General features: G+C 39.5%; 1 protein-coding gene across 1 annotated transcript in view; it reads right to left on the bottom strand.

Moving 5' to 3' along the window:
* Positions 1-6: 6 nt before the first annotated feature.
* The window catches only part of LOC106882360 (clathrin heavy chain), a 138969-nt gene continuing 125063 nt past the window's right edge, over positions 7-13912 (bottom strand). The window contains exons 6-9 of the mRNA XM_052968621.1: positions 12571-12735; positions 8395-8511; positions 4372-4545; positions 7-2307 (exon numbers count right to left, since the gene is read on the bottom strand). Coding sequence (XP_052824581.1) covers positions 1861-2307; positions 4372-4545; positions 8395-8511; positions 12571-12735 — 903 coding nt within the window. The 3' untranslated portion in view covers positions 7-1860. The remainder of the gene's footprint in view (positions 2308-4371; positions 4546-8394; positions 8512-12570; positions 12736-13912) is intronic.

Genomic DNA, 13912 nt, shown 5'->3' on the forward strand with positions numbered 1-13912 from the left:
TATGCAGGGCTGTGGAGTCAAAACAAAAAACTTTGACTCTTGATTCTGACTTCTGTACCAATGGCACCTCCGACTCTGACTCCTCTTTATGTAATTAAGTAATTATAGTCTACATATCTCATAAAGCATATGCATACGCTTGTACTTTGAGTCAGCCTATATGTTATTATTGGTTTATATTAAAGAATAAAGACATTGTGAGTCAGTATAGTTTTATCGACTCCAGCTGCCCCTTAATTGTTTCCGACTCTGACTCCACAGCCCTGTGTGTGCATGTGCGTATATTTATATATATATATTAGTGACATATTTTTGTAAAACAAAATAATGTAAGCTCTAGATAAAAGTTTGATGAAACCCTCTATAAATGTAAATCAAAATGTAATCTAATTTTACAAATTAAAACAAAACAATCCATGCCACTAATGCATTATCCTCATCAATACACAGGTTACAGATGGTGGCAGAGTCCTTTGGATATGAAGGATGGCTCAACACTACCCTTAGATATGAATCATAGTCATATACAACATGCATATATCAGATTAATTCTACACACTTCTATCACAAACATAATGAGAGCTCATGGTTTTGTACAAAATAAATGTAAACTCATACACTCTCTCACTCTCTCTCTCTCTCCACACACACACTGACTTTTATTCTTCATACATACATATTAATTTTCAAATTTAGAATTCTTATATTTAAAACATAAAATTTGCCTCCGTATTTTTTCTCAGTCGCAAAAAAATGAACACAATATAAATGCCCTGACAGCTCACATCGTTTTCCTTCCTTCACGTATAACTGCAGTCAAAATATGGTAATAATATTTTCCATCGATTCCCATTTCAGACCAGGCGACTAGTTTGATGCATGCCAAAATATGCCTGTATGTTTATATTCTCTCTCTCTCTCTCTCTTTATATATACATACATACACACACACATATATATATGTATATATATGCTAATATTGAACAGTGAGAATGAGTGCTCAACACCACATTGGTGGATAAATATTGTTTATGTGTGGGTTAACAGGGTTGCCAATGGTTTCATGCAGATAGAAATCACTTAACAATTATCTAGCCCGCCACATGGAAATGCTTGTACTCATCTCCATCTTGGAGGAGAATCACAGACAAGTACCAATTTTTTTATGTGGTAAGCTTGATAATTGCTAAGAGAATTCTCTACATGAAACCGCTGGTAGCTTTGTTAACCACAAATAAAATATGAATGTATGTATATATATATGCGCATGCACACACACACACATTTATGCACACATACATACATATACACATACTTCATATTACTCAGAAAGTCATGTATGCGTTTTTGCAGAGATATCACACATCTCCATCCGTTTTGCCAAACACACATACATACTTATGTCTGCCTGCAGCACATGCATGCAACGACCGCTGCAGCATGAACGTTTATTTGCACTGTTTTGCACAGAATTTTGCATTGAGTTGTTCAAAAACCAAACACTTGGGATAAAACGAAAAAAACATTTTGGCAGTGTAGAATGTTATTCACAATCAAGAAGGGAATAACCCTCATCTTTTTTCTTTTTTGCTTTTTCTTTGGTTCATTTGGTTTGTTTGGTTGTTGTTGTTTTTTTCCCTCTTTTAATCTTGACTGTTCTGATTAAAGCTGCCTTATGTTTTTAGCGACATAGCATCGACTGTGTCTCATCTATATCTATATTCCTCTTCTGTGGTTTTCTACATATGGACAAATTAATCTCACCTCATACAATGACACGGCACCAATGTCACGTTCTAGTAACTTTAGAGGGAAATCTGAGAGAAGTTCTAGATGCATCCATATGTTTTTCTGTGTCTGTTATGAATCGCTTTCACTTGCCTCCTCCTGACTGTGGCTACTTCGGCTGTCGCTGTCTTCATAACAAATTGTCGGTAGACTGGACGGTGATAATAACAGGGGCACCTTAGAACAATCCTTCATCATGCTACTGCTACAACTAGTACTACAGCTACTACTACTAACATGAGCAATACTGCTTCTTGTTGTTGTTGTGATGGTGGTTGTGGTGTTATTAGTGGTTGTGGTGCGGTTGGTGTTGGTATTATTATTAACCTGGAAGCTCAAGTTGTTGTTGTTATTGTGGTTTTTGTTTTTGTGCGGAATCTGATCTTTCTTGCTTGATTCCTCTTTGTTTTGTCCTTTCCCAGCCATAACACGCTCCAGCCGGTTCGCTTGGTTTGCCCACTTGGCACTTTCTCGGATTTGGGCAATCAGAAGGTCTTTCTTGATGTCAACGCTTAATATCTGTTTGAAAGATAAAGAAAAAAAATTAGTCGAGTAAAACGATAGAGCATTCAAACGATACTGCACACACACACACACACACACACACAGACTAGAACTCTGTCAGCTATGATAGTCGATCCAATAAATGGAATTGCCTGCTCGTGAAATTAAAGTGTAAGTGGCTGAGCGCTCCACAGATACACATACCCATAATGCTGTCCTCAGGGATATTCAGCATGACGTAGAATATGATAAGGCTAGCCCCTTTGTAATTGCAGGTACAAGTCATTTTTGCCAGCTGACTGGGCTGGAGCAACGTGAAATGAAGTGTCTTGCTCAAGGACAGAACATGTCTCCAGGAATTGAACTCATGACCCTGAGTCAATTACCCTAACCATTATGCCACATACTTTCACCCACTTACGCACACACACACATATAAAAGGCAAAAGCATTTGGCATCATATTTGCTTTTTCTTAATTTTATTTACAGAAGTATGACATTTACATAAGCATTTTCTGTTGAGTCCCTGGACAATTTCCATGGTATATCATAACAAGAGCATTCAGAGAGCGCAAACCTCCGCCAAGGCAACATCAACGTCCTCTCAACAATTAGCCAGAGATGAGATTTTCAAAATGAGAATATCTGAAAAAAACTTGACTACTCTCACAAAGAAAAGTGGGGCAATAATGGGGTAGTGATTCAAAATAATGGGTTCATTATGTTAAGTTTTATTTTGTCCTTGGAACTTTCCACCACCCCCAAGGGGGCAATACTGCCCACTTTGGGAACCAATGCTCCAAGGGATAAGACAGCCAATAGTCTTTTAGTATGTGAACATAGCATTCAGCCTATTGCGTCCGTGGAAGTGAGTCTCTCTTTCATGCGTGCATTCTTGATCTGGGTTTTGCCTGACAGACAGTTTTGTTTTTCCCAATTGTCCTTTTCTTCTTCGATGGAATTCAATGGGTTATATTGTATTAGTCTAGTATTCAATTTAGAGCATTGGGCTCATAACCATGAGGTAATGAGTTCAATTCCTAAATTGGGCTGCGTGTTGTGTTCTTGAGCAAGACACTTTATTTCACGTTGCTCCAGTTAACTCAGCTGTAGAAATGAGTTGCAACGTCACAGGTGCCAAGCTGTATCGGCCCCTTTGCTTCTCCCTTGGATAACAAGGTGCCATGGAGAGAGGAGGCTGGTATGCATGGGCAGTTGATGGTCTTCCATAAACAACCTTGCCCGGGCTTGTGCCACGGAGGGGAACTTTCTAAGTGCAATCCTATGGTCATTCACGACCTAAGGTGGTCCTTTCTTTCTACTCAAGGTCCAAGTTAGAATTACACTTACAACACATCCAGCTACAGAAACCATGCCAAAGTAGACAGTGGAGCAACAATCCAGTTCTTGGGCCTGTTGGACCCTGTCGAAGAATCCACCCCATTAAACAAAGACGTTAAATGATGATAATGAAATTATTGTATACAGTGCTCAGGTGCACTACAACCTGTCAAAAGTGCGTATAAAGCATATGCAGTATTGTACAAATGTCTGGAAAGTGAACAGTGTATAAGTCGGATACATGCTTGTGCGTGTAGGGAGGGGAGAAAATCAGGTGTAGTGTTGGCAAATCTCAGGAAGCATGGAAGATTTGAAGGATGCAGTGCTCCGACAACTAACAACTGATGCTGGCAGATTGTTCCATACTTCAGCAACTCTTAGCGTGAAAAGGTGTTTCCGAAAGTCATGGGAGCTGTGCTGTTTTCTGACTTTGTAAACATGTCCATGAGTGTTAGACAGGTGGAATTTGAAAAGGTGCTCAGAGCTAATGTTAGTAAGATTGTTAATAATTTTATAGGCGTCTGCCAGATGTCGGAGTTTCAATGTATCCATACCCAGGGGAGTAAGGCATTCAGAATATGGCAAATGCCTGATGGAGGGTTTTCTCTTGGTTGCACGTCACTGAACGGTTTCCAGACAATTAATATCCTGGGCAAGATAGGGCCCAACCAACCAACCAACAAATCAATGAACAAAAGCGAATGGAAAAAGAAGAAAGAAAGAAATGTTAACTTTACCCTTCCTGTCCGCGTGACCCCCAAGATTCCTTGAGAGATGCTGTTGAGCGTCGAAGTGAAGACAATGTCAATTGATACTCTGGTGACACAAAGACAAGCTGCAGTTTCCATGTCGCACAGGTAGAGGTAACCATATTTGGTCACCATGTAGAGAAGGCCATATTCTTCACTGACCTGAAGCAAACATTTTGTACATTTTTATTAGGTTTCTAAGCATCATAATGTGTGTGTGAATAAAAATTGAAGTAAAACAGTATGGAAAAAAGGAAAATAGCCAAAACGAAATCTTTCCAAACTGCAGTGCACCTCAGCACTGTACACAATAAGCTCATTATTATCATGTAAAGGCAGTGTGCTGGCAGAATCCTTAGTATAACGGGCGAAATGCTTAGCGGTCGATGTCAACTTTGCCTTTCATCCTTTCAGAGTCGAATATCAAGTACCAGTGAAACACTGGAGTTAGTGTAATCAACTAGATCCTTGCCACCAAAATTTCAGGCCTTGTGGCTTTAGTAGAAAGGATTATTATTATTATTATTATTATTTCTATTTTTGAAGGTCATCAGTGGAGTAGGGACAATGCTGTGGCCTTACTGGATGCTGTCTCTGGTGTGTAGTAAACTGTGAAGACAAGACAACCATATTACTGAGCAGACAGTCATTAGAAGCCTTTCATTACCATCGAGCAGTGCCAGAAGGTAAGCAAGCCTAGAAATACAAATAGGAGTGGCTGTGTGGTAGGTAGCTTGCTTACCAACCACAAGGTTCTGGGTTCAGTCCCACTGCGTGGCACCTTGGACAAATATCTTCTACTATAGCCTCGGGCCGACCAAAGCCTTGTGAGTGGATTTGGTAGACGGAAACTGGAAGAAGCCCATCGTATATATGTACATATGTATGTGTGTGCATATGTTTGTCCCGCCGGCATCGCTTGACAACTGATGCTGGTGTGTTTACATCCCCGTAACATTAGCGGTTCGGCAAAAGAGTCCGATAGAATAAGTACGAGGCTTCCAAAGAATAAGTCCTGGGGTCGATTTGCTCGACTAAAGGCGGTGCTCCAGCATGGCCACAGGCAAATGACTGAAACAAGTAAAAGTGTACCCTTCACAATACAAATAAGGAAAAATATACGTAACACAATAAAAATAAATATATTAATTAACTCCAAGGTGTTAGGAGAACGTCTCTGGGGTTTTTTTTTGCTTAACTTTATTGGTAAGGGGAGATAACTTTTCTAAATACAATTTCCAAAACCAGTTAAAACTCTTTTTTATCCTAACAACTCGGTCTGTGCCGTTGAAACCGCATTGTAAAGAAGAAAAATACTGTTTTTAAATGTGTAAAAGTTAACATTTTATTATTTATAAATAAGTAAAGAATCTGAATTGCAGAAATATCATAATTATTTGTGGGGGATGGGAACCTACGCTTCGATTTGACCTTGAACAATTCTTTATGTGAGCCAAAAAGTGAACCTCTACATGGTTATTCAGCTTGCTAGATATAGCAACCAAATTTCTCTCAAGTCATAGCCTACAATATTAGAAAACGATGGACATACAGTACCCATGTTCGTGCCACATAAAAAGCACCCCTGTGCTGATGCCATGTGAAATGCACCTGTGCTGGTGCCACATAAAAAACACCCAGTACACTTTGTAAAGTGGTTGGTATTAGGAAGGGAAGAAACTCTGCCAAATCTAACAAGTGGAGCCGAGTGTAACTCCCCTGTTTGCCAGCTCCCATCAAGCCATCGAACCCACGCCAATAAGGAAAATGGGCATTAAATAATGATGATGATGTTCGTGATAATAAGCTATGGAAACTAGGTAGTTAGCCTTATTAGTCCTAAGACTGAAGAAAAACAACTACACACACACACAATAATGTACATATTCATTCTAAATAAGTCCTGGAAGGTCTGTATGTGGATAGACTAATCCGTGTTGTAGTTTGTTTACAGAGAACAATTTCTCCTTTCAGACAATATAGACTTAGATTACACTCGATCCACTGAAGTAAGGGATCGTTGAGAGACAAAGCTACCCCAGGGTTCTTGGGTTCTTGTTTATGGAGATCAGCAAATAAATTATTCGCTTGTGTCAGCCCGTTCAATAAGATATTGTTACGTGCACAGAGAGAACGAAAATCAAAACAAGATACTTTTGCGAACCTTTTGTGATTAATAAAGAAAATGTTATTATTATTATTATAAGGCCCCAAGCTGACAGAAACGCTAGCACACTGGGTGAAATGCTTAGCGGTATTTCGTCTGTCTTTATGTTCTGTGTTCAAATTCCGCCGAGGTCGACTTTGCCTTTCATCCTTTCGGGGTCGATAAATTAAGTATCAGTTGCGTACTGGGTTCGATCTAATCGACTAGCCCGCCCCCTTTCAGGTTTTGTACGTAGAGTAGGAAAGATTATTATTATTATTATATTTACTATTACTACTACTACTACTACTACTACCACCACCACTACCATTGGTAAGCTGGCAGAATCATTAGCACATAGGGCAAAGTGACCTTGCTCCTGTCGCTTTATGCTCAGAGTTCAAATTCTGCCAAAGTCGACTTTTCCTTTCATTTTTTTTTTTTTGGTGGGTGGGGGGCAATAAAATAGGTACTACTTGTGCGATCAACCTCCTCCTCAAAGAGTATATAATTTCTTCCCGCTCTTTTACATAGAAAGTCGTATTTATTATTTTTAGTGCTTCCCTCGTCTAAGGGAGACAACTCTTTTAAGACTATTTCTTAACGCTTCAAAATTTGGCCGTTTTCCTTTTACATAAGTTTTTTAGACTTTAAGCCAATCCAATCTGGTAGCGACTTTAAAACTAAGCAGACTAAAAGAAGTTTAGCGATCGGCAATCTATAATTGAAATAAAAAGACTTAAGTAGGTCTTGGTTCGGTTTACATTGGGATTAGTAACTCATTTACTCTATCATTAACTAATACAGCCTTCACGCTATATCTTTTACTATCAATGGTTATCACACCAATAAGTTATTCCCACTGTAAGCTCTTGATTTGTGTTGGGAAGCCTGTCATTTGGAAGTGAAACGCTATATTCTTGGGAAATATTCACTCTATCTAGGCATTGGTTTAACACTCCCTATTTTCATGGTCAAATGAGTTGGGTGAATGTTATTGTTTGTTCCTTCTTGAGCCATGCCTGGCTCATAAGGGCCGGTGCCCCGGTTTCGTTGGCGTATAGGTTTCCCACCTGGACGGGATGACGGTCCATCACAGGTGAGTGGCTAGATGCAGGAGGAAATAGCAAGGGAAAGTTGTGGCAAAAGAATCAGCAGATGTTTGCCATTACCTTCTGCCGGAGTCGCGTGCAGCTTAGGTGTTTCGCTCATAAACACACACATCACTCGGTCTGAGATTTGAACCCACAATCCATCAATCATGAGTCCACTGCTCTAACGACTAGGCCATGTGCCTCCACACAACACATTAGCCTTTAACAAGATTTGAACTCATGACTATATATGGTCACTAGTGTATAGTGACTTGAATTAACAGATACTGTTTCATTAATAAAAAAATAACGAGCTGCTGGCATAAAAGTGAACAGAAATAAATAACTGGTCCTCAGTAGTATAGTGGTAAATATTCTTGCCTGTCATGTGAGAGATTAGGGTTAGATTCCCTGCTAGGGAGGCAATGTTCATTGTCAGATAGCAGTGCCCCAGCATGGCCACAGCATTTGGGCTGGAATACAAAAAGGAATAAATAATCCTTTCTATTATAGGCACAAAGTCTGAGATTTTGGGGGAGGGAGCCAATTGATTAGATCGACCTCAGTACACAACTGGGACTTAATTTATTAGCCTCGAAAGGATGAAAGGCAAAGTTGACCTCAGCGGAATTTGAACTCAGAATGTACAGACGAACTAAATGTTACTAAGCATTTTGTCCGCCATGCTAACGATTCAGCCAGCTTGCTGCCTTGACAAAAAGGAAAAGAAAAAAAAAAGTGGAATAAATAAATGTAAGACCATTTGCATACCTGTATGGAGATAGGGAAGTCGTAACGTTCTGTATCATCTGTAAACTGAATTTCTGTGTAACTGTTCCGAGGAGCAAAATTGCCATGTTTGTAAGGTCCCAGCTCTATTATGTGGATCTGGAGAAGAAGAAATACAAAGGAAAAGAGAAAAAAAAAAAAAAGAATCAAATATAAGAAATTACAAAGAAATAAAATGAGTGAAAAAAAAAACAAAAACATGAGCATGGCTGAGTGGTTAAAGAGCTTGCTTTGTAACCACATGGTTTCAGGTTCAGTCCCATTGTGCAGCATTTTGAGTAAGCATCTTCTACTATAGCCCTAGGGCCAACCAATGCCTTATGAGTGAACTATGAGGAAGCTTTAGGGCTTGTAATTCATTCTGCCCTGCCAAGTATTTCCCCACACCCTCTGCCCCTAATTTTGTTGTAAACAACCAGTTAGCTCCATCCTGGCCAAAACCTTCTCATTACCCCCTCACTTCTCTTCTCACAGATCATCTCCTCCTTTGCCTTCAGACAGTTCTTTCCTCTGCCATACCCCCATCTTATCACCTCACCTCATATACCTGCAATCATTCTCAACACCTCCCCATATCCACCACCATGACCCACTCACTGCAGACACCCTTATCTACCCTCCTCACTGTCACATCTCCCTCTCCACTGCTTCTACACCTTGCACATCATCCCCACTAACTTCTGATCTACCCCCATCTCCCTGAACTCACTTCTTTCTTTCTCACCTTACCCCTTCTTCATCCAGATATTTCCCTTCCCTGATCCACTGACCATAACCCCTTTTTTGGCGCCCCCCCCACCACTACTTCCATCTTCTCCCCAGCTATCACTGTCCATCCTTATATAACGTGGGGTAGCCACATATCCCCTCCGTAGTAAGGTACCTGTGCTTGCTACTCTATCATACCTTAGCTTCTCAGCATCTGGCGTAAAGCCCCTCCCTAACCCTAAAACTACTCTCCCACCACCGCCCAGGCATCCGGCCATAGAAAACATGCTGGGGTTGACACTGGGGCTCAGCACAGCACTGTGACTCACCTGATCCTGTCAAACCAGCCAACCCATGCCAGCATCAAAAACAGATGTTAAATGATGATGAGGATGGTGATGATGTGTTTGAGAATTGGTGTTGGTTTGTTCATATCCCTGTAACCTAGCAATTCAAGGAAAGAGACTTAAAAGATAAGTACAGGGTCAATTTGTTCAACTAAACCCTTCGAGGAGGTGCCCCAGCATGGCCACAGCCCATTGGCGGAAACGAGTAAAAAAGAAATTTTTAAACGATATACAGAGATAAAAATATTACATTTTTAATTAAAATGTAATTTTAATTTAGCACAATTTTCTCAAAGCAATGTAGTTTTAAATGATTAGCATTTCTAGAAATACTAGAGTCAAAATTAGTTAAATAATGCTTAGGTTGATCATTATAACTCGGTAATTAACTCTCATTATCTTAACCTTTGGTGTGGATTAAGTAGGAACAATTTGAGATGTTTAATTAGCAAAACTGTCAGTTTAAAGTGGGAAATTAGTTGAAAACATTTAAAGTTAGAACATTGCAAATGTTGTTCTTAATTTTGGTATTTTCTTTTCTGTCCTTTAATTTTTTGCTCTTTGAAACTTTGAGCTGATTTATGCTGTAGTTCTTGGTATTCACCATTTTTTTCTAAGAGGAACGATAGACACAGCAGAGGTTGTCTAACAAGTACTTGAACATGTGTTGCTAGAACTAGTTTCATTTCTAATAGACATAGTATGACAAGAATTTAAACAAAATGTAGCTGCCATAGATAAATACATTTCATTATAATTAATTAACTGATTAATTAATTATCGTTATTATTATTATTATTATTGTTATTGTTTTAAATTTTGGCACAAAGCTTGCAAGTTTGGGGAAGGGGTTATGTTCATTACATTGACCCCAATGCCTGACTGTGGAGGTATTTAGCTTACTGGTTAAGGTGTTGGACTCATGATCGTAAGATTGTGGTTTCAATTCCTGGACCGGGCGACACATTGTGTCATTGAGCAAGACACTTTATTTCTGGTTGCTCCAGTCCGTTCAGCTGGCAAAATGGACTAATCCTGCGACGGGTCGGTGTCCCGTCCATGTGAGGAATATATACACCATGGAAACTGGCTCTCATGAGCCTAGCGTAGCTTGAAAAGGAAACATTTCTGCTTCCCCAATGCGTGACTGGTACTCATTTTATGTCCCCATAACTTTGCAGTTTGGTGAAAGAGACTGACATAATAAATACCAGGCTTAAGAACAGAAATAAATACTGGCATCAATTTGTTCAGCTAAAACAGCTCCTCAAGGCAGTGCCCCAGTATGGCCGTAGTCTAATGACTGAAACATGTAAAAGATAAAAGACGGTTTATTCACGATTTGGTCAGCTGTCTGATTTGGTGATCAATCACTGCAGTTCTTAAGTGGTTTGTGTATATTGAAGTATGTCTATAAGTATATTTAGAGTACCCACCAAACAGCATGAGAGAATGGCATCTGGTTAAATGATTGATGGAAGGAACTCAAATATTTCCTGTTTGTCTTGTTGACTTTGCCTGTAAACAATTGCGTAAATGTGTGTGCAACATGATAGATATACGACAAAACCATATTTATAAATGACATTATCTGATGCGATATTTTGAGGTAAATATATATCATCATCATCGTTTAACGTCCATTTTCCATGCTGGCATGGGTTGGATGGTTTGACTGGGGTCTGGCAAGCCAGGAGGCCGCACCAGGCTCCAGTCCAATATGGCACCATTAAATGTGTTTAATATTCTGTGCAAATCGACTTGCTTGTCATTACATTTACTCCTATATATAGACATAGTGTCACCTTACTGGCATATGTGCTGGTGGCACATAAAAAACACCCACTACACTCTCGGAGTGGTTGGTGTTAGGAAGGGCATCCAGCTGTAGAAACTTTACCAGATCAGATTGGAGCCTAGTGCAGCCTTCTGGCTCACCAGTCCTCAGTCAAACCGTGCAACCCATGCCAGCATGGAAATCGGACAGTAAACGATGATGATGATGATGATGATATATAAATTCCTTTTCTGTAAAGCATAGCTGGAAAAAAAATCAATCAATATAAGCCCCCCCCTCCCAAAACACACACACACCCTACACACCACATCCTCAAGTCTAGACAGCTCAGGAAACAGCTACGATAATATTTATGTTAAATAAAACAAAAACTATACTTCTGACAGAGTTAATATGTTTGAATATTTCTTCCTTTATTATCATTATTATTATTATTATTATTATTATTATTATCATGTTATGAAATCTTCCTCTTATACTTAACATTTGTGGCATATTTGTCCCTTAGTTTGTATTAAATACTGTTTGACAGTTCACGTGTAGGCCAAAAGTCACCACACACACAAGTATTGCAAACCTAATCCTGGAGTATCTGATAATGACTTAAATCTGAGACTGAAATATTACAGACTTGAATACAAAAGAATTATTTCTGTGTTGACATTTTCATTGATTCTATTTTCAGTTCCCGGCTATTGACCGTTACGTATCAGACGACGGGGCAAGTTGGCAAGAGTTATTACTGTGCCACACAAAATACCCAGCAGTATTTCTTCTGGTTCTTTATGCTCTGGGTTCAAACGCCACCAAGGGTGACTGACTTTGCCTTTCATCCATTGGTGCAGGGTGAATAAAATATGTGCCAGTAGAGCCCTGAGTGGGTGGGGGGTTTATGTAATCAACTTCTTGTGTCTAAATTAGAAAAAAGTTATTAAGTATAAAATAGCAGGTTATGGTGGAGTTTGCTTCCCAATCACATGGCTCTGGGTTCAGTTCCACTGTGTGACATCTTGGGCAGGAGTCTTCTAGTACGGTCCCAAGTTGACCAATGTCTTCTGAATGAATGTGGGAGACAGTTAAATGGAAGAAACCAGCCATATAGATCCACACACACACACACACACACACACACACACAACAAACTTGTGAACCGATCACACACACACACACTTGTTACTTGGTTTCCTTCTTTTTCTTTTTCTCTCTTTTCTTCCTTTTATTTCTTTCTTCCCAGTTTCTTCTGGCCGTGAAATGATGATGATGATGATGATGATGATTAAATTAAATGCTTTCTTGTCTACTTACTTTACCCTTGTCTTGTGTATCCCTGGAAGCCACACAAAACACTGTCGATGGCAAAGGGTTATCATCAAACCTGTAGTGTGTGAAGCACACGGCATGCGAGTTGATGCATTGTGTGATGTCTTCATCCACATTATACAACTGTGTCACTCCAGAGATGCGGTCCTCCTGCCAAAAGCAACAGACAAGCATTTTAAAAAACAAAAGGTCACTAAACCAAATGTGGAATCAAACAAAAACAAAAAGAAAAAAAGACGAAGAAAAAAGAAAAAAATTATTCTATGGTTGTGAGGTTAAGAAGTTTGCTTTCCAGCCACACAGTTCTGGGTTCAGTCCCACTGCATGGCACCTCGGGCAAGTGTCTTCTACTATAGTCCCAGGTTAACCAATGCCATGTGAGTGAAATTGGTAAAAAGAAACTGTGTGGAAGCCTGTTGTAGACAAATATGTGTATGTGTGTGTTTGGTTTTCTCCCCAACCACCACCACTTCCCAATGGTGTTGGTTTGTTTATGGCCTTGTAACTTAGTGGTCCAACAAAAGGGACTACCAGACTTAGAAGAATAGTACTGGGGTCAAACTGTTCAGCTAAAACCTTTCAAGGTGGTGCTCCAGCATGGTTGCAGTCCAATGACTGACACAAGTAAAAGGTAAAATGGTAAACAATATTTCCAACCTCCTGTAAATGAGATTTTCAGAGAAGACATTTTAAACAATTAAGTGTGTCTAATTATTTTGTTTACCTTCAACAATAATTAAACTAATGTGATGTCACTGTGAACCTTGTGTATTAACCCCTTGTAAAAGAATGCCAAAAGTCACAAAGGGGTTTCAATTTTGGCACTTTGTGTGCCATCCTTATATTTTGTCCAGCGGCGAGCTGGCAGAATCATTAGCACGCTGGGCAAAATGCTTAGCTGTATTTCGTCTGCCGTTACATTCTGAGTTCAAACTCTGCCGAAGTTGACTTTGCCTTTCATCTCTTCGGGGTCGATTAAATAAATACCAGCTACGCACTGGGATCGATGTAATCGACTTAAACCCTTTGTCTGTCCTTGTTTGTCCCCTCTATGTTTAGCTCCCTGTGGGCAATAAAAAAAATATATATTTTGTTCCAGCCTGGCAGCTGAAGTGTGCAATCTGTACAATAGTATTTACTGATCGTTTTTAACCCTTTCGTTACCAACCCGGCTGAAACCGGTTCTGGCTTTGTAGTACAAATGTCTTGTTTTCATAAGTTTTGAATTAAAATCTTCCACCAAACCATAGTCACAATTTATGCTCCTAACACCAGCTTAATGATAACTAAGTTATTTTACTAAATTGTTTGTTATATTTAAAATTAA

Source organism: Octopus bimaculoides, chromosome 6 (genome assembly GCF_001194135.2).
Source record: "Octopus bimaculoides isolate UCB-OBI-ISO-001 chromosome 6, ASM119413v2, whole genome shotgun sequence".
NCBI classification, from domain to species: domain Eukaryota; kingdom Metazoa; phylum Mollusca; class Cephalopoda; order Octopoda; family Octopodidae; genus Octopus; species Octopus bimaculoides.